Here is a 20,427-nt window from a genome sequence, read left to right as displayed (position 1 = left end):
TGTTGTTTTTTTTTTTTAAACAAAGTGTCTTATTATTGAAATGACTTCATAAAAATATTTCATGATGGCATATTCTGAATTCTTTCTGAAGTGACTCCCCCACTTGTCGAGGATTATCATCTACATAACTGGTCCCCAGTCTATGGGACACATCAAATTAATAAACACTGCCAGAGGAGATCACAACGGTGACTATAAGGTGGAGCAGATGTGGTAACTATGTTTGTAGGCACAGAAAACATATAACACTGCTAGAAAACAGCACTAGGAAATTAGGAAAAATAGGTATCAGCAGGTAGGAAAGGTGCTGCAGCGGAAAAGTGTCAAGAAGGGTCAAAAGTCAATGAGGTCCAACTGAAAAAAAAACATTTAAAATTAAAAGACCTACATACAAGTGATTCTGAAATGAGAATTCAGTGTAACAGGTCACCCTAAAGGATCTCATGTTCACTTCCAGTCCCACATTTCTGATTTCTTTTTTATTTAAGTTAAAGTAAAACCAAGTAAGTTCAAATTGGCCTGAAAAGAGATAACAGGGATTACTTAAATTTGGCACCATACACTCAAAATACTCATATTCAACATAATCAAGACTTCTGCGAACTTGAACTCCAATTCCCATGTAGTTTTGTTCAGGAATCCTTGTTGTACCCACACACCTCCTTGAAGGATAGCACTTCGCAAGGTAACTGAAGCATCTTTCGAAAGTGTGTTTCTTCCTCTACATGCTAGGGCAAAGACACTTTTTCTTAACCACCTGATATTTTAAGCAAGTGAAGATTTCTACAAGAATTTCTACAATAAATCTTTAAAATTAGCTTTCAAAATCTTTTAAATGAGCTTTAAAATGGCTCATTTTGACACATCCTAACATTGAAATCCCCTGCTGAATGTAGTCACTTCCTTCAAAGTCTACCTTTACCATAAACCTAGTTCAGCTGCTCAGATTAATGATTTTTCTTTTTTGAAAGTCAGTTTACTTTCTGATTTGACTTACTGTGTTAACCAGAAAACTCCAGAATCAAATCATTCTTCAACTAAGTGTAAATTGTAAATCCAACTGTACAATATGCATTTTTAAGTTGGTCCGTATTTAGGAAAATAAAATTGTCCTGTTTTGCCAATGTTCTTTTTAAGTCTGCAAACTGCAATTTAATTTAATACCCTGCTGTTTATTTTGCTCAGCAAATAGTTCAATTACAAATGCACTTATTAAGGAATTGCACTAAATCTGCAGAGGCTAAGTAGAGTACAAAAGCTTTGGCTTGGCCGAGGAAAGGTTTGCTAAGGGCTGCTATAAAAACAGAGCTGCATAGCAGTTTAGATAGCTTTTCAAAAGAAATATGAAGTAGTGGACAGTACTCAAGAGAAAATGGATCTGACTGGTCTGAGTTTTTGGTTGGTCTGAGTCTTAGTCATATCAGCTGCCCTGAGCTGTCAATCCCAATAAATTCCCTGTTTTGTCTAGAAAAAACATTTTTTTCAGTTATTCTCAATTGCCACCTAATATCAGAAAGCACTATATACTGTTAATTCAATATTCATTTATTGATATTAATAGCACAAGATACTACGTAACAGTAAATACACAACATGTTAAGTGCAGACGACTTACAGGAGCTCTAGCCTGTGTCACTGAAATCAATACCTACAGTTGTGGAGGTAGAGCAGCTTGAGCTGGCTTCAAGCACAAGATGCCTAGAGCTGGAAGCCAAAAGCAAAGATGCCCCAGATGACTTTAGACGATCCCTTTAGACGATCCAATGCAAATCTTTGAAGTGTGTTCACAATAATTTTCCCAAAGGAAGCCCCATTTCCTAGTTTCACTGCTATTACAACTTAGGCTAGAAGAGGCTATTGCGTTACACCTTGCAGGTTTGCTCATGCAGGTCAGTGCCAGCACAGGGAGTGCTGCATGCTGTCTCATTTCACATTAGACTTGCCAACAGAAGATTTCCCAAAGACTCTCCTGACACATATTTGTTTTGAACTTACCTTACAAATAACTCTGGTCTTTTATATTCTTCAGTCATATTTTTCTGTAATAAATCTACTTGTGGCATTATTATTGATGCTACAGTAAGCACCTAATGTACATTGCGCGCATTTGCTGTACAATGAATCAAGATGACATATCTTCCTCCTTTCTACCTCCATATGTTTTAATCCCAAAAAGGAGGGGTTTCTGGCCTGTTGGGAACGTTGCATATCATACTAAGGCAGAATTGTTTCTGAAGCACATAAGATGTGAAAGGATCATTTGAAGGTCAATGACAGAAGTTAAATCCCTATACCTTTGATAAGCTATCACTCCTATTTCATTTCAACCAGTTGTCTTCACTTTTCTCTATTTAGAGAAAAACAACCAAATTACCATGCAATGCTAAGAGGAATGATGTAAAAACTCAAGGGTTCTATAAGGCAAACCATATGGTTTCAATCTCAGGTGCCAGGTTCTATACCATATCCCACCTTATGCAGTCACCTACCCCTGTGTGACCATTTGATACCATGTCCTGCCAACTTCCGTGCACAAGCTCCAGTGACAAAACAAGACAAATAGAAAAGCTAAAATTTTAGGGTTGAACACCATTAAGAACGGTTTCATAGGATAAAATCATAGGATAATTACAATTGGAAAGGATCTCTGGAGATTCCTAGTGACAAAACAGGATCAGCTCCAGGGTCAGACCCCGCTCAGAGCATTGTCCAGCAGGGTCTTGAAACCCTCCAAACGCACAGATGGCACAACTACCCTAGCCAGCCTGTTCTGTTTCTTGGCTGTCCTCAAGGTGAAAAAGCTTTCCCTTATATCACACCTGAAGCGCTCTTCCTTCAACTTATTTCCATTGTCCCTTGTCATCCCACCACCCATTGCTGTGAAAAGCCTGGCTCTGTCTTTGTAATACCCTCCTCAGAGCTACAGTTTTGCCCAAGGCTCTCTTCTCTGCAGATTCTCACAGCTTTCTTCCTCTTAAAAAAGAGAGAACATACTTTATCATGGAGAAGATTATTCTCGAAATACAAATTGTTTTACTGAAAAATTGGCTTAGAAACTTCAGTCTGCAACCAGAAGTCTTCCTCCCCCTCCAACCAAGCATAGCCAAACACCACACATTTCATCTTGGTTCTTTCTTTATCTCTGATTACAATCTTATATTCGTCAATCTTGTATTTGTAACTATGAGAATATTTAAAATAAAACAAGGCAACGTGTTTACTCTCCATCTGTAACTACAAACAAAAAAATTTGGAGGTGTGACAGTGTGGAAAATGTATGGAGACCCTGTAAATTAAGTATTCAAATGCTTGTTTTTCTTCACTACTTTATAGCTGTAATTTTTCATCTTACCTGACAAGATTTACCACAGTATTTAGCAACCTTGCACTGAGAGCATCTGTGCAGATGTTCATTCCTGTTTGAAAAAAAGAAAAAAGAAAATCAGTTATAAATACAGAGTTTTATGTTTATCTTTCTTACATAACTGACAGTTTTCAAATATTCCAAGGCAATAAAATTATCTGGAATAAAAGGGGAAAAAAAAGAAAAGAAGAGTAGTCTAAAACGCATTGTAGCATGAGAAGAAATGGCACACTTAAATACAAAGCTATTTTCACAATCCTTTACACATAGGACTCAGTATACCTGGGGCCACTTTGGATCTACAGCAGGGATATCAAACATGCTTTTTTTGTGCCATACAGCTACAATCCCAATGAGTTTGATTTCATAGATATATAACTAGACATTATAACTGGAGCTGAGCATAACAGGTAGAAAATATATTTGTTAATGGTCTTGGGTCTTGCAGCAAGTGCCGTTATCTGTCTTAAACAAGATCTTACTGTGAAACTGCAGTTGTGACATCAAATTATTACTTCATTGATTCTGAGGTTGACTTGTCAGCAAAAATTTCTGTCTTCAGAAAATATTTTTGGTTCAAGTAAAAAAAAAGATTTCAGACCAGTATAAACAAGACAGATTTTGATGCTCCCGCCCCCTCAGCTTCCTGTAGAAAATTGAATGTACAGATCATTAGAATCAAGTAACTATCTTTAATACCTACTGTATGAAAATCACTATTTTGTTGCACAAAATTCTTCACATATTCCTGTTAACTACCAGCTTAAATGTAATTTAGAAATACTTCATATTTAAGCATGTTTGCTATCGCCTCCCTTACCTTCCTACCTGCAAAGTGAGTCCTGGAGACTGATAAAAAAACAAGCAACTCTTAGATTCCTGTAAACCGAATCTAAAACCTTGTGCATGCATAATAGGTTTTGATTTTAAAGTAAAATCCCTGAGGGCAATTCAGAGATAGAAACCAGTCTGAAATCTTTATTTTGCCAGCCAGGGACAGCTGCTTCATTTTCAAGGTTGAGCAATGACAGACCTTTAGCCAGCCTATGACAGAGGACTGTATTTACCATTCCAGATTAGAAGTGCACATCAGAGTTATTTGGGGAAAAATACGCTGCAGTAGAAAAATTACTGTAGACAACAGAAAACGAATAGAAATGCTGTTTGGAACTGCTCGTTGATTTGGATATCAGAAGCAGTCCAGGTATAAATAAATGCTCACAAACAACACACACAACTTAATTCCCACCAAGACAAGTTTTGACACACATTTTTAGTACTGAGCAGCATATTTCATCAGGGACAAAAAGAATCATTTTTAAGATACCACTCGCACCTTCTTTCTAGATGTTTTTCAATTAACAGCATAGACCAACACTTTTCTGAAGCTAGACCTTTCAAATTGCTGAAAGACAATGCTACGAGAATTTTAGTTTGCTTTGTTACCTTTCTGCCAACGAACTTTCCAAATCAGATTCATCATTGGCAATGTTATCACTAAAAAATCTGCCTACCAACCAAGATTAAAAGAGAAGATTAAAAGAGCTTTGGTTTGATATTCAGCTGTCCATCTGCATGGCCATAACCTTCAAGACTGCCACTCTGCAGGTTGCCTCTGCTTTTCTCTATAGTTCTACTTCACGTAGCTTTACAGAATCACAGAAGGGCATGAAGGATCTTCCAAACTCTTTCTTGACACCTTCTTCATACTCAATATTTTACACCTATGCTAGCATACTCCATTGGACTTCAATTGTTGCTGTTTGCTGCAGAATGACTGAGCAAAACGTTTAAGGCAGACTTTTTTATTCTAAATACTATCCATGTAAACACAAGTTAGGATTTAGCTAACGCAGCATTTCCAATGTCAGTCACATACACATTAAAGTACCCATCTGGCAGAGCATCAACCAGTAGAACACAGATTCCCGGAGCAGAGTAATTCTAACTTCCTGCAGCCAGAACTTAAGTGAATGAATGTCCATAAGTACTGGAGAACTCTCCCCTACTGATTTCACATCTTTCCATCAGAAGACTAAGTCTGACAACATTAATGAACTGCAAACAGGCTTTGCCTTGGTATACTTTCTCTAAGAGATGCCAGGATTTACTGGGATCATTGATGTGAAGTCGCAAACACTTACTTGCTCTTTGTTTTGTCAAACAATTAGTGGACCCGTTGCCACAAAGCACCGAACTCCTTCAGCACCTGCTGGAGTTTCAGTACTTTACAGGATTAGATCCTTTGTATCCTTTTTCCCCATAGAGTTCACAATGCTGCAGTAACAAACAAATACACACAAAAATCTAGGGACCAACACTCAAAACTTGGAGTTTTGCCAGACTGACACTACCAGTCAGATTATTTGAATAAGGTGGCTCCCTGCTGGCACTACATAACAAATGAACAAGCCGTTCATCTTTCGGGGTTTCTCTGAATGACAAGCAGACATAGGATGACACAGACTTAAATGCTGCAACTACTGATAAAATTGTTGCTTTTTCCCACCCCCAGTCCTGTCCTCCCTTGTAGACTAAAATAAAGATCTTAGAGCATCCATATATCTTGCAACATAACATTTTAAATGAAAAAGAACATGATCTAACACACTTAACCTGAATAAAAGAATTCAAGAATAAAATTGATGTATACATGATTTATATGTTCTGGAACACTTTAAAAACTGGGGTAATTTGCCTAGTTTATTCCTGTAGTTCTCAGTATTTTAGAACCATGGAATCATTAAGGTTGGAAAAGACCTTCAAGATCATCTAGTCCAACCATCACCCTGCTACCAGTGTCACCCAATAAACCATGTCCCTAAACACCAGGCCCAACCTTTTCTTAAACACCCCCAGAGACAGTGACGCCACCACCTCCTTGGGCAACCCTTTCCAATGCCTGACTGCTCTTTCTGAGAAGTAATGTCTCCTAATTTCCAACCTAAAACTGTTACAGACTTCATTGAAACAAAGTCACTGTCAAATACAGCTGTGCATTTCCCATCACTTGTAAATATCACCCAGAGATAACATCAGGTTACCTCCAGGGTATGGATGGCATCTCAGCTGATATGATCCACCTGAGTCAGGCTGCAGAGGCCCTACCAGTGCCACACCTTGCCCTTCTGAAAACATCAAATGAACAGCTAATCAAAGCACTCCAATAACGACCTGGCCCCAGTGAATGGTATTATTTTTGTTTGCTGGGGAAGAGCCTAATATAATTAAAAAACACTGAAACCCAACCAAACATGATTAGGCTACTTAATTTATAATGAAAATGCATCCACACTTCTCTGGTGATTGCAGGCACTTGACTTTCAGCCCCCACTCACCAGACAAGTGTTAGATGTAACACAACATTTGATTACCAGGCTACTCTCACCACTCCTTGGTGTACAATTTATTCACACTTCTGATGCTTCTACAGCTTGCAGGACAAAAGGGTAATCTTATGCAAATTTCCTGCTGCATTTTTGTTGTTGATACTGTTTTTCAGTTAATAATCCTGCTCTACAATACACGTTGCAAAAGAGATGCTCTTTCAGATGCATGTCATGTAGAGCTAATTTCCTGAACAAATTATCGGACCTCTGATTCAGTCGAACGCATCAAGTGCATGATGCCTACTTGGATTTTCTAAGTGCGTGCATTTCAGACCCATCACAAAGTGAAAGCAATCGATACCCACAATAAACAAACACATCATTCATCATTCTACTAGTACATTTTTGTCTTCCAGTAATAAAAATAAAGATGCTAATAACAAACAGCATTTTTAACTTGGTAGATCTGGGAGCAGCGGGGTTACATGCAGTGCAGTTACCACTTTCCTTCCTCCCCTCTCTCCCAGCAGACAGGTAATGCCATGGTACAGCACAGCTGATCATCTGCATGGGCACCAGCAATGATGGGGGCATCACCAGCACACCAAAACCAATAGCATGGCTCTGGTGACAATGACAAAGGGTGCCAGGGGAAGGCCTGGGCAGGGGATAACACTCCCATGGCCTGCACACCCCAAATCCAAGCCCTTGGCAAGCAATAAGGGCAGTGACCCAAGCCCAGGGCACCACCTTCATGCAGCTTCCCCTTCCCTCCATGGCCTCAGGCCTGTTCTGCCATCATAGACACTCTGGTGGATGAGAAGCCACCAGTTCACCTGCCCTGTGGTCCCTACTTATGAGGCTGCTGAGGTCTCATCCCACCTCTGGAGCCTACACACATACTATGAGCAAGAATTCTTTGAAATCCATGCCCTACAAGTCATACAAAAATGCCATAAAATGCCCCACTTGCACACTTCATTAGGAAAGCATGTGAATTAATTTTAACATAGGAGCAGCACTAGGGAGAAGTAGCTTTTCAAGGGGTAGAGAGAATGCCCAATGTTTAAATTAAAATATAGTAACCACAACTAACTGTCAGACATCTATTCAAGTGAAATCTAAGAGAGACCTTTCATATATGAAAAAAACACTTATTTCCAAGTACAATGATCATCTACTTTACACCTGAACACACTAAAGAAGTGGTATTACATTGCTCAGGAAAGAAAAGGGAGAAAACACGAATAACCAAAGCACTTGGCTTATGGCAAAAGTTCAGACACCTGTGCTCTCGTGCAAACCACCTAGTAACACACACAAAAATACAGCTTATTTGGCATACCAAGTAATCTTCCCACTGCTTAAGTCTTGGCTTCTGAAGCCTCACGTGCCACCTCAACTGGTAACATTCTCTGCTATTTTCTGTAATTCTTGTTACAGCCAACCTTGTATTTAACACCCTGAAATGATTTGGGATACTTTCTACACACAAAAAACAGAATCCAGACAGATGAGGGGAGAGAACACCCTTCAGCTTAAAATGAGCCTCGGTTCTGTTCAGATTTTACAACTGTCATCTTTATATATATGCTACCTTTATTTGGCTTAAACATATACCCTAAGTAGGTGATAAACATGCTGGGTCATATTACTTCAACAAACTGGGTGTTCTGGATGGTATTCCTTGTCTACTTCTGTGCATCTGCTATTATGTCCCTTAATTCTTTTCTTGCAACTTGATTCTTCTGAAGAACGCCTGGTCCAAAAATTCTAAAAAATATTTTAGAAATAAAACTGTTTTAGTCTACAATCATTTCTTTGTTCCAGAATCATGTTTTCATATATGATTTATGTTGGATATTTAGCTTTTTTCTTCTTTTGGGATTTGATGTAGCCATAGCTGAAGCAACAATAAGAGATATCCCATTGGGTAGATTTTCATTTGCTGTCATGTAGAAGCTAGTCTTTGTGCTCATGTCGCAGTAGTAGCATTGCTAACTTTTGATAAGAAAAAGTTATTTTTACATCTTTTAAAAAAAGGGTGAAGTATCAACACTCACAGAATGGTCTAAGATTCTTCACTGAAATTGAAAGAAGTTATCTAGAGTCACAAGTGGAAGACTCTCCTTTTGTTACAGAGGAGAAAAAAGTACTTTCCTGAAAACACAGCTATTGGAAGTACAGTGCTTATTCTGATATAACCAAGAAAAGAAAATTATACAACTTGATGTTGAGCTGGTACCTGATAACATGTTTCAGATACAACCCTTTCCAACAAATATCTTACAGTTAACACCTTCAGTAGGCAAGAAATTTAGTCTGTATTTGGAATCCTACTTCTTCACTGAATTTTTACATCTAATCCTAACCAATTCAAGGACGTACAGAAAAAATGTACAGGAAAATAGGTCTACTAAAAGCAAAGAGAAAGCTCCAGAAGTTGCAATTTCAGTAGTACAAGGCCACATTCTGATCCTTCTACCTGAAGATATCATTCAGGAGAAGCAATCAGTATCTCCCAAAACAGCCCCTTTTTATTCTAGAAGACAAACTAGCTTTAAAATCAAAGAACTTTTACCTTTTATATAAATACATATATATACACATACACACGCGCATCCAGTTTATCAAAGGGAAAGATGAATAAAACAAATGCTATCACAACAAAAATCAATAGTTGTGTGCAAACACAGTGATTATCCCCAACTGAGAGCAGTGATACAGAAACACAAGAAAGTTTAGCTTTGAGAGCACAAGGCAAACTGTTTCAAATTGCTTTCGAAGCCTACTTGCCCTACAAAGCTACTTTGACACTGTTTCCCTCAAACGAAGGCAATCTTCAGTGTTTGCCTGCAGATGGCATGGCAACATGCCTTCAGCAATTTAAGGCTTAAACTGATTAACTTCAGTCACACAGTACCTTCATTACACCTTGGAATTTTAATTAAATCAAAATGCTGAAAACTGACAAAAACTAAGATTATATTTCACAGTAACAAAAGGTCGTATGTACAACTGGAAAACATGCAAAAGAAAAGCCACAAGCAATACTTTTAAAGGCTCATTTCTTGACCGTGTGGTTACAATCCAATGCAGTCACAAGTATTACAAAACATCCCATCTTTCATTTTTTCCCTGATAAAAATGACAAATACAGTGTCCATAGGTCAACATTCAAGAAAAACAATGTGGTTACTCTGAAATATATTATAGTAAATATTTTCTTCCAGCTAGTATTTGCCTCTTGGATCATATGGATCTATGATTCAGTGAAATTTAAACCTCTCTGACTCTCTCACGGAAGAATCTCTCTCTCCTTGCCCATATTTACATTTCTAGGACACATTTTTAGAGGCTTTTTACATCTTCCCCTTATTTGATTTTCCATTTCCAAATCTGAACTGATACGTCTAGAAGTCCCCTCATTCCTGATGGAAGACATCTGGAAAGTGTTGAACAAAAACCTAAAATATTCCAAGCAAAGAAATTGTACCAATATGGCACTTGAGGAGAGAGACTCTCTGTAAGGAAGTGTGGTGATAGGACAAAGAGTAATGGTTTTAAACTTAAAAAGAGTAGAATTCGATATTAGGAAGTAATCCTTCCCTCAGAGGGTGGTGAGGCACAGGCTGCCCAGAGAAGCTGTGGATGCCCCATCCCTGGAGGTGCTCAAGGCCAGGCTGGATGGGGCTTTGGGCAGCCTGGTCTGGTGGGAGGTGTCCCTGCCCATGGCAGGGGGGTGCAACCAGGTAGTCTTTAAGGGTCCCTTCCTACTCAAACTTCTCTGTCATTCTGTAAGCTTTCCTCAGGCAGCAATTCTGCACAGACAAAAGCACTTCTAATGCCAAGTCTAAACTCAGCCTGGCAGAACCGCAGACTACTCCTGACAGGACCTGCTGTTTGCTCTCCTAAGCAATTCCATACCACTGAGAGGCACTAGCGAAACCTGAGGAAAGATAACTTTTAGTAGACCTACAAACAGTAAACAAACTTACAAGTATCTGCCTATCCACTTTTGTAGTTGAGCTGAATGAAGGGTCTCTTAAACTGTCATAAATACACACCTTCCAACTTTTTTTGAACATGTACTTTTCTTCAAATCTTCTGTATTTCATCAGACACTTTCCTGTCATTGTTATCTCCAGCCTAACACATTTGTTTTCTTGCCACTAATCATATTTTTTCCCTAATTTCCTCATGTTTCAATGACTTTCCCGTTTCAGATTTTCTTTCCCATTTTCTAGATAAAAGGGGACTTGATTTTTTGCTTCGAGAAGTCTCACTTGATTCCCCATCAGCCCCAAAATGTTTTTTATCTGCCAATAATTTCTGGCCAAGAACAAAACAAAATGTAGCTTGGAAATACCTGTAAAGAGTGGACTTTCACATATATAGCACAGTACCAAATACTCTTACTTAATCACTACTATAACGATTTTCCATTTTACACTTCTTATAGTAATTTTCACTTCGTATCAGAGGGACCACATTCAAACAACTTGATCTGAGAGCACTGTACAAAGTTTCTTCCTATCAACTGCTTAAATAAAATCCCTGATGTCACACCTCAATCCTTTCTCCAACAGATTCTGGATGGAAAGATGCATCTTCCCTCTGACTCCCCATAGAGCATCTGAGCTGGAAGCACCCACAGGGATCAACCTGTCCAACTCCTAGTTCTACACAGGACCACCCAAAATAATCAAACCATACTCCAGCAGAGACACAAGTTGCTTCCAAGACCTCTGAAAAACAGTCCACTGTAACAATAGCACAGAAATACCAACACTGTACTATGTACTGGCATGTGTTTACTTCTCGTTCATTTCAGCCCCCACTCCATCCAGTGGGAATGCCCCTACAGAAGCAGGACTAGGTCCCGAACCCGTGTCTTGAGCAATACTGCAAATCTAACAGTCAGAACCACGGTGCACTGGTCAAGATGCTGCAACGACTGATCTGAGAAAGCTCTGCAGGACTGCTTTTCTCACACTCCAAATATAAACAGCCAAAGAAAGCCATATAACAACCCTACATCACTTACTCACACAGTACTCTGTACTCTGGTGACATCCTATGGCTAAAAGTGTAATAGATGTTTCTTCAGTTTCAAAGATTAGTCACCCCAGTTTCCCTTTCCCATTTAAAGGGGATTTTAAAAGAGTCAAAAGAAATGCCTACACAGCTATAATAATGCCTATACATTTTCAGGGAAGAAGTACCTATAATTTAATAGTCAAGAGCACTAGGGTTAAGTCACCCCAGTGTCCCCACCAGCCATTCTACATACCAGTTAGCCAGGTAGGGAAAAGCTTTACATCCTTCGTGGTTTCCAAATTTGTTGATTTCCAACAGAAGGGTCTTTAAAACACATTGGCCGAAGTCATAAGTACGTTTTAGGACTCGAAGTCATCACCAGCTTCAGGACAGCTTTCCTTGTTAAGAAATAACAGCTTGACTAGGAAGACAGTTAACGCTGGGATTAATTCTGAAAATTTCAGCAGCACTTATACGTTTGAAGGTGTGCACATGCTTAGGTATATCTGCAAATGGCAACCCTTTCTCACAGACTAGATCTGGTATTAGTACTGTTATGTTTCTGACTGTAGTCGACAAGCACATAATAGATAGTTATTCCAACTATGGAAGATTCAGAATAATATAGTGTTTCCCAGAAACTACTCTTCATTTAGGAGACTAAGCACAGCTCTCACTTGCAAAAAAAAGTATTTGGAATAAATTATCTTCTAAATGTGAAAAAAGTAGATAAAACTTGGGTACGGTAACCATCAGAATTCAAATAACTCATGAGCTAATTTTGTTCAATTTTTAATAAAAGATTCCAAGTATTTTTGAGTGATGCCTTCTCCATTTCTAGGCCTGTTTTTCACAAAATAAAATAATGATGTCGCATTAACATGAAAAAGAACCAAGTGCTTTTTAAAAATTTGAAGCTATTATTTCCATTTATGGAATCAATTTTTAATGAACTCATGGGAATTTCAACATACAACATGCTTCCATACACTTAGACACGGCTTCTTTTTTTCTTAAAACAAAGTTGAATAGCTAATACTGAAAAAAAGGGAGGAGCTATAAAGCCATAGTATTTGTCACGAGAGATTGTTATTGTCCTGGTTCCAGTTAGGACAGAGTTAATGTTCCCTCATAGTAGCTGGTAGGGTGCTATGTTTTGGATTAGGATGAGAAGAGCGCTGATAACATGCTGATGTTTTAATTGTTGCAGAGCAGTGTTTACACCAGGCCAAGGACTTTTCGGCTTCTCGCTCTGTCCTGCCAGCGAGCAGGCTGGGGGTGCTACTTTCCTGCCAAATTGGACCGGCCACAACAAACAAACGGACGCATTTCCATTTCAAAAACTGCAACCAGTATGAAAGAAGCTTCAAAGCAGCATAGACACTGTGAGGTTTGAACTAATGTGAAGAGTTATAAAATGATGTGATTTCACTTGACTATCCAGCTAAAATTATTATTTTAGCATTTTCTGGAACATAAGTATATGTTTACATCACTATAAGTCTTCAGTTAAATCTCATTTTCTCCATGGCCAAGAAATGTGAGCCTTTAATCATCATACTGTAGCTTCAGCGATGGGTCATGAGCAAAATCAGACTATTTGTTTCAGTTCAACAACCATGGAATGAGACTTTGCAGAGTATGGTACAAGAAAATGAGAAATGTTATTCCCTATTAGCAAAGGAAGAGAGCAAAGGTTTCGAAGGTTTATTGTGATGGGCAAAAGCTGGAAGAGCACTAGAGTTTTTGTTAACATGGATCAGAAATACTGCTTTTCAGCACAAGTTAAATAATACTGTTAAAATTAACAGCAGCGCTATGCTTTGCAGAGTAAGTGAAATGCCAGCAGCACCTATTTGAAAAACATGAACCTCCTGTAGTTTCTAGCGTCATCCATGCCCCAAACCAATGAGCCAAGAAAGTGCATGGGGAAGAATAATCAGTCACAAACATACTGGTCTGTAAAAACTTCACTTTCATTAAGACTGCAAAATAAAAGTTTCTCAAGTGTGTACATGCACATATATATAATTTCATCCATATACACAACCTCCCCTGGTTTTCTTTCTTCTTAGCCTCAATTTTTGACCTCTTATTGGCTGCTCATCACCGTCTCCTCCCATGCCTCATGAGCACACTGCACTCAGTTCATCACCATTTGGGCTTGCCTGCCGTCACCCCAGAAGCAACACACTGCAAGATGCCCAAGCTCAGAGCTGCACCCCCATGACAGCTCAGGCACCCACCCCTTCTGCAGCTCTGCAGGTGCAGGTGTAATCCCTACACTTCACTCATTTTGCTGCTTGAAATGTTCATCTACTGTATGTTTCATTTTGCAGGAATTCTTCACAGAGAGAAACCTTAACAAAACCTGAAAAGCTTGCATTTATACTGCATTTTGTGTGCAGCAGACCTGGCAGGTGTTTCCCAACTAAGCCTTTTTAAACTGGGAAACGACATATTAGGATGCTGACATAAAATCTGCTGATTCAGGACCGTGTGTTTGCACTTTATGTGAAGTGACTGTTTCATCCAATTTGATAAAAAAACTCCAAGCATGATAACAGGTTGTTGCATTGCTGAAGATGAGACCTTTCATGGAAGATAGAAAACCAAGGCTAATAACTGAACTCTTAATTTATAAATTTGGTGGAGGCTTTTTTGTTTTTAATTTTTTTTTATAGCAGCACAATATGCCAAGGACTGATGGATCAATCCCCCTCCAACACACACACAGTTTTTAAATGATTTTTCTGTATTCCTCATTCTAACCCATGAGTTAAGTAGACATCAGCAGTGTCTCGCCCCAGAGACAGCAGAAATTCAGTCATCTACTTGACTTGGAAACTGCAAGGTTTGTGTCTGCAAAGCCTTCAAAAACCCAAGGTAGAAATCCAGATTACTACATTAGTTTGGTATTAATCGTTCTTGTTAAACTCATGAACTTGAGCTAAAATATGAACTGAGCTTGCAAGACTAATTTGTGTTGGCAATGTTCAAGACAGAATTACAAATGGATGCTCAAGGTTTGTCTGAGAAACTATGGGATCTGGGGATAAAAGGCTTCTGAACAATTAATGACATTGCCAGTAAAATAAATAGACAGTCATCTGCTAAAACTGGGTATATATAAACACATAACCCTAAACCAAAGTATATATCCTATGAAAATACTAAACAGATTAATATACGATAGGTAGTGCCAAGACAATTGTTTTTATGACAGTAAAAGAACATGCTACAACTATTTTCAAGCAAAGATTATGTACTTAATAGAACCATCACAGAACAAAAAAACTGTGCGTGGGAAGAAAACTAAAACTGAGACCTGGACTCGGTAGAATACTTCAGAATAGATATCCAAAAAAAATCAGAGCCTTAGCTAAGGATAAAAACTTAATGGATTACCAATTCATTAACATATTTACATGCTATATATATATACATATATAAACGCCTTCTATATTTTTTTTTTTTTAAACAGGGACACTGACTTTGAAAAGGAAATGACATTGAAAAATCAAGAGGAATTGTAAATATTTTAGAATCCTCACAAGAAAAACAAATCCTAAACACAGTACATCATTACAATTAATTTGTGGAGTACTAAAATAACATAGTAAGCATACCCCCAAACTAATTGCAAACAGACAAACTGGCAAAATAAAGCATCCTACCATTATATAATATTTAACTGGAATTCTTTTAAAGAAATAAACCAAAAAGCAGCTGAAGTTCATTTCTGTACCAGAGAAGCATGTTTTTAAGATGGAATTACTCATTCTTGGATATCTTCAACTCCTAGAATTTGCTCATCCTATGCAATTAAGAATACGACAACTCTTAGTTGAATGACTTGAAGAGATCAAGTAAGCTCCCAAATACTTGATTTACAGTTAAAACTGTTCAAGTATATTTTCTAAGACAACAAAAGCTCTATTTATGAAAGCGTACTTAGGATGCATATATCAAAACCATTCACGCATCAATGTTTTCTAGTAGAAAATATTTAATAGGTGAGTTGACAGCTGCAGGTAAAAATACTGGCTAAAGGATACTGGATTTACATTTACTATGCAAATAACAGGAGGAAAACCATAGATTTCTGTGAACAAAAACTAGAGTTTACACCAATAATGAATTCTGAGTGCAGTAGACAGAACTTACACTGTATAATACCATCCTTTTGTTCAGTGATGGACTTCCCTTGTACCACTGAAGTCTTTGACAAGATTTTCACTGGCTACAACAGCGCAGGATGAAGGCACTAATAGAGTAACAAATGACACAGTCAGGTGAGTTTCTTGGAGCAAGAATTGCTGTACTGTGACCAGTGAAAAAGTAAATGAGCTTTGACACTAAAATCATCTGTGTTTCAGGTCAGACCATAGCTGATCAGCTGTGCACTGACACACTGTAAAAAGCACTGAATACTCAACCTAGCTGAGGTAATGTTTTATAAGGAGATATTATATATATATATATATATATGTATGTATATGTATATATATATAAAGCAACTATCACCATATTGATAAACACTCTTTGGAAGAACTCTGATGGTAGGGGTAAGAACAGGAGTTGGCCTGTTAGTACCTCAACACTTCTAATTCCAGTCAATTCTCAAAAAAAAGCCAACTCACCGTGGCCACCCTCCTCACCAAAATTTCCCATGATTGATACCCATCTAGCTTTTTGGAAGAATTATTTGTGATCTTCAAATCACCTTGAAGCTTATAAGTGTCTTAAGACTGTACAGCCAAGCCCATCTAAGAAGGGTAAAGTGCACAGTGACCACTGTCAAATTAATTGTTCCATCAAAAAGCACTAAGTAAAAGGCTTTAGCTCTGCTATGCTCTATTGCATGCAGATACATCTTCAATAACTGCCCCGTGGGAGTTTATGGATTCTCCATGACCCCTGCAGAAACACATTGACTTCTTCCCTGCAAATTCTATTAGAATCGGTCCCTGCAACACTGCCCACAATAATCAGGAACAAAGAGCTTGATTTATGGATAGGCATTCTGTTTTAGGCTAACTCAATGCAATGTAAAATAGATAACGGTATGTGATGGCTACTTAGAAAAAACAAAGTCAGCTGCATCCTATTCTATCACAAATTAGAAAAGAAGTTTTAAATCTCTAATTTAAAAAAAAGGACAAGGAAAGGTGAAAGTAAAGAGTTTTCCCTACATATTGGCCTTTTGCAAAGTACCAGGATCCACACACAGAAGAAACTATAAACAACAGAAGGCAAATACAGTCATCCTAATATTTTTTTTTATTTATTTATTTATTTCAAGTTCACTTAGAACAAAAAGCATCTGTTTGACAGGATTTTAATGTCCGTAATAGGAACAAAACCAATCAAATGTGTCATGGGCTAACCCTTCTTCAGAGAACTGGAAGCCCCAGTCAAGGACACAATGATACTTCTTGCATTTCCTCGCTGTTAATGGACAACATTCAGCTAAAAATATTTAACACTATTCAGTTCAGATCAAAATTTTAAGACATTTAGACTGACAAGCAACCAAAAATCTTTACAAGAATAACGTAAGACATCTCATGAGAGAGAACACCGGTACAGCAAAAACATTAAACTTCAAGTATTTCTTTTCCATTATTATCATTTTGCTTCTGCATTTCTATAGTTTGGCTCCAAGCATCCAAGTAGTTCTAAATATAGGAACCACTTCCATAATTTTTAAGTATAGAAACTACTTCCATAATTATTGAAGTTGGATCAAGATCTGCTGGAAATAGTTGTCAAATGATGAGCAGAACAAGTTCACAGAAAACAAGCAGATTAAATTATTAAGCCATATGTCACACTTGCAGTACGTGGGACAACACAAGCAAAAAATACATCAGCTATCCAATTTTTTGTGGCAATAAAATAGCGGCTGAAAATAACCCATAAGAACACTAAAAGTTCAGGAGGTTATGACAAAGGTTTTAGATCTCAGGATGGGTCTGTTCATAGGAATGCTTATGGAAAACAGGACAAAATAATACTAACTGCAAGAGGCAGGCAGACTATCAAAACCATTCAACATTTTCTAGTTTCAATGCGCTTTGCCAACTATTTGAGGCCATACAAATTTAATCAGGTTTCCAAGACAAAGATATTTTGAACACATGAACTAGATACCAACATACAAACTCTGGAGGAGTTCAAAAGCCAACGCAGAACCTGAAGGGAAAACTTTGAGAAGTCTCACCGACAGGAACGATGCGCCTGCAATGCAAGTATTCAACTTGCAAATTTTACCTGAGCTGACAATGACACACAGTGACTCCACTATCTCGATGACAGAACCTATGTGCAGCTTTGTTTTAAACCAACACAACCTCTCTCCCCAAGTACCTGCATTAGCTACACTGTAGTTGTATCCAGAGAACAATCCATCTCCCCAAGACTACAGAAAAATCCATGCACCTCACTGAGCATGTAAATATCTCAATTGCCACCATCCCTACTGCTGAGTCAGGATGGGTCTTGCAACCAGGCTTGCGTCACTGCAGCTCTATGAATCCAAAACTCATTCCTCTAAAGCAGGTACATCTAGAACTTGGAATGAACGCATCAAAAATCACATTCAGATAGATACAGCAGTGGGCAGGAAGCCACATATTCGCAGACCATTTTTCTTTACAAAGAAATCTTACAGGTTTGTTACCAAAAGTTGTAGTACCAGGATGAATATAAGTGTACCCATCTGAAGAATTTGACACTTAGCCTTAGCTTGGCAGTGCACGGGTACCTACTTGCAAAAAAACCATCTTGGGGGAATCTGACCAGCTCACTGCCATCTTTTGGCTACCCATAAAGAAGGCATAATTTTTGAAAAACTTTTCTTGGAGCATGCAATTAAAAAAAATGAGCTCACTACTATGCTTCTTTAGACTCTTTAACTTCCTTAATGTTGAACAACTGAAGTGAGTGCAGCAGGAAAAAAACAAAAGCAGCTAAAAATTGTTACTTTGGGGAAAAAAAGAAAAAACGAATAGTGGTTTTAGTAGACTAAAAGGTTAGGCTTTCTGAAAAATTATTATGTTAGGCTAACTCCAAAGGCAAAACAAAGTTATGTCAGATTTTCTCCAAACATATTGGTTGAAAATAAAAGTCACGTTTGTTAAGCATTTTCTTGTTTATCAACGAGACCTTTTATTAGAACAACTTTTTCCTACTCTTTGCATTTTTATTTCAGCCATCCGAAGTTTTCGTTGACTATACTCCCAGGTTAAAAACATACCTAAGTCAACCTCTCCTCACAAGTAAAACATTTGTGTTGGATAACAATGCAAAAAGTCTTTTGGAAATAAAGGCATGACTGCTGCCATCTGCGTGTCAGTACAGAAATCAGCAGTCATATTTCATGGGGCGACATTTTCTCCTCCCAATAACCTAATTTAGTTTCAGATGAGTTTATTGTACACCCGGACCCAAAAGGTTGTCTTTAAATAGCCCCTCCCAACCGTTCCCCTTCCCTTCGTCTTCAGACCATGCTGATCCCCATGGATGCTCACGCCACTGGGCTGCTGCCTGTGCTCACCAGAACAACTGCTCCCTGCAGCAAGGTGACATCAACCAACTTCTCAGCCACCGGGAAGCAACAGCTTTGTTAAAGGACAAGCCAGCACACATCTGCTTTCCCTAAGGGATAATTTGGCCTCAGGCCCCCTAAAAGCCAAGCCCCTGAGGCAAGCAGCACCTTGCCCCTGGACAGGCTCCACTTCTGACCCCACAAGTGTTGCTGCCAGGTGACCAGGGGCAAAGCACCAGCAGTGCCACAGGGCATGAGAACCAAAAGGGAACGCAGCTCCTGGTGGCACTTGGGGCTGTAACCCAGAAAAAGCTCTGCACAGAGCACCCAGGACACCCTACCTTAGCACTGCCTGAACAGCTTCACTCGGTATGTGAGTAAAACACAGCACAGCAAGAGCAGCTGCTCTGATCTCCCCTTGTCCTGGGGTATAATGAAGATGCATGCAATCTTCCTGCAGGAGAAGGAGGGATGGATATTTGCTTTCAAGCATTTGCCACGGCTGAATGAGGCTGGACAATAGTTACACTGCACAATTGGGAAGCATTGCTCCTCGTGGACAGTGTTAGAAACCACAATTGCATATAATATTTATGCTTACTGTAGACATAAATCAAAATTCAACTTTCTGTTGATGAGCCTTTGTGAACATACACATATGTAAAATAGATGAAAAGCCTAATGGGAAGCATGGAAAAAATAGTTTAAGTGTCGTAAATCTTGTTCCAATAACTACAACATTTTTAGAGGAAGGTTCCCCAGAAAATACTGATATAGAAGCCATTACCATACCGCATACCAAGCCTCACAGTAAATTTCACCAAGTTACAAACTGTTTCAGGGCCTATTTCCACCATATTGCATTGTAGTACACAGTGCCAGCAGCCACCTTACCACCATAATAAAGCTTGTTCCACCAAACGCACACCATATTTATTTGTTAAATAGATCATCAGTAACTGTAAAATAAAAATCAAGACTGCTTTTTCCATTTAAGCTAACTATTTGAAAACAACTTCTAAAATAAAGAAATTAGACTATTAAAACTGTTTCCTATTTCAGCTATAAAGTAAGCTTAGGAGAACATACTGTTCTTCCAGTTAAAATTATTCCCACTTTTTATGGCATAAGCAGCAGATATA

General features: G+C 38.4%; 1 protein-coding gene across 6 annotated transcripts in view; it reads right to left on the bottom strand.

The window, feature by feature from the left end:
* The window catches only part of SMYD3 (SET and MYND domain containing 3), a 391,015-nt gene that overhangs the window by 358,570 nt on the left and 12,018 nt on the right, over nucleotides 1-20,427 (bottom strand). For 5 of the 6 annotated variants that reach the window (XM_066995526.1, XM_066995529.1, XM_066995528.1 and 2 more), the window contains exon 2: nucleotides 3,353-3,416. In XM_066995526.1, the coding sequence (XP_066851627.1) occupies nucleotides 3,353-3,416 (64 nt within the window). Of the gene's footprint in view, nucleotides 1-3,352; nucleotides 3,417-6,408; nucleotides 6,468-20,427 lie in introns of those variants that run through there. The other variant, XM_066995527.1, reaches the window with a different exon arrangement.

This window comes from Anser cygnoides, chromosome 3, assembly GCF_040182565.1.
Source record: "Anser cygnoides isolate HZ-2024a breed goose chromosome 3, Taihu_goose_T2T_genome, whole genome shotgun sequence".
Classification (NCBI taxonomy): domain Eukaryota; kingdom Metazoa; phylum Chordata; class Aves; order Anseriformes; family Anatidae; genus Anser; species Anser cygnoides.
This window is presented reverse-complemented; position numbering and strand designations above follow the sequence as displayed.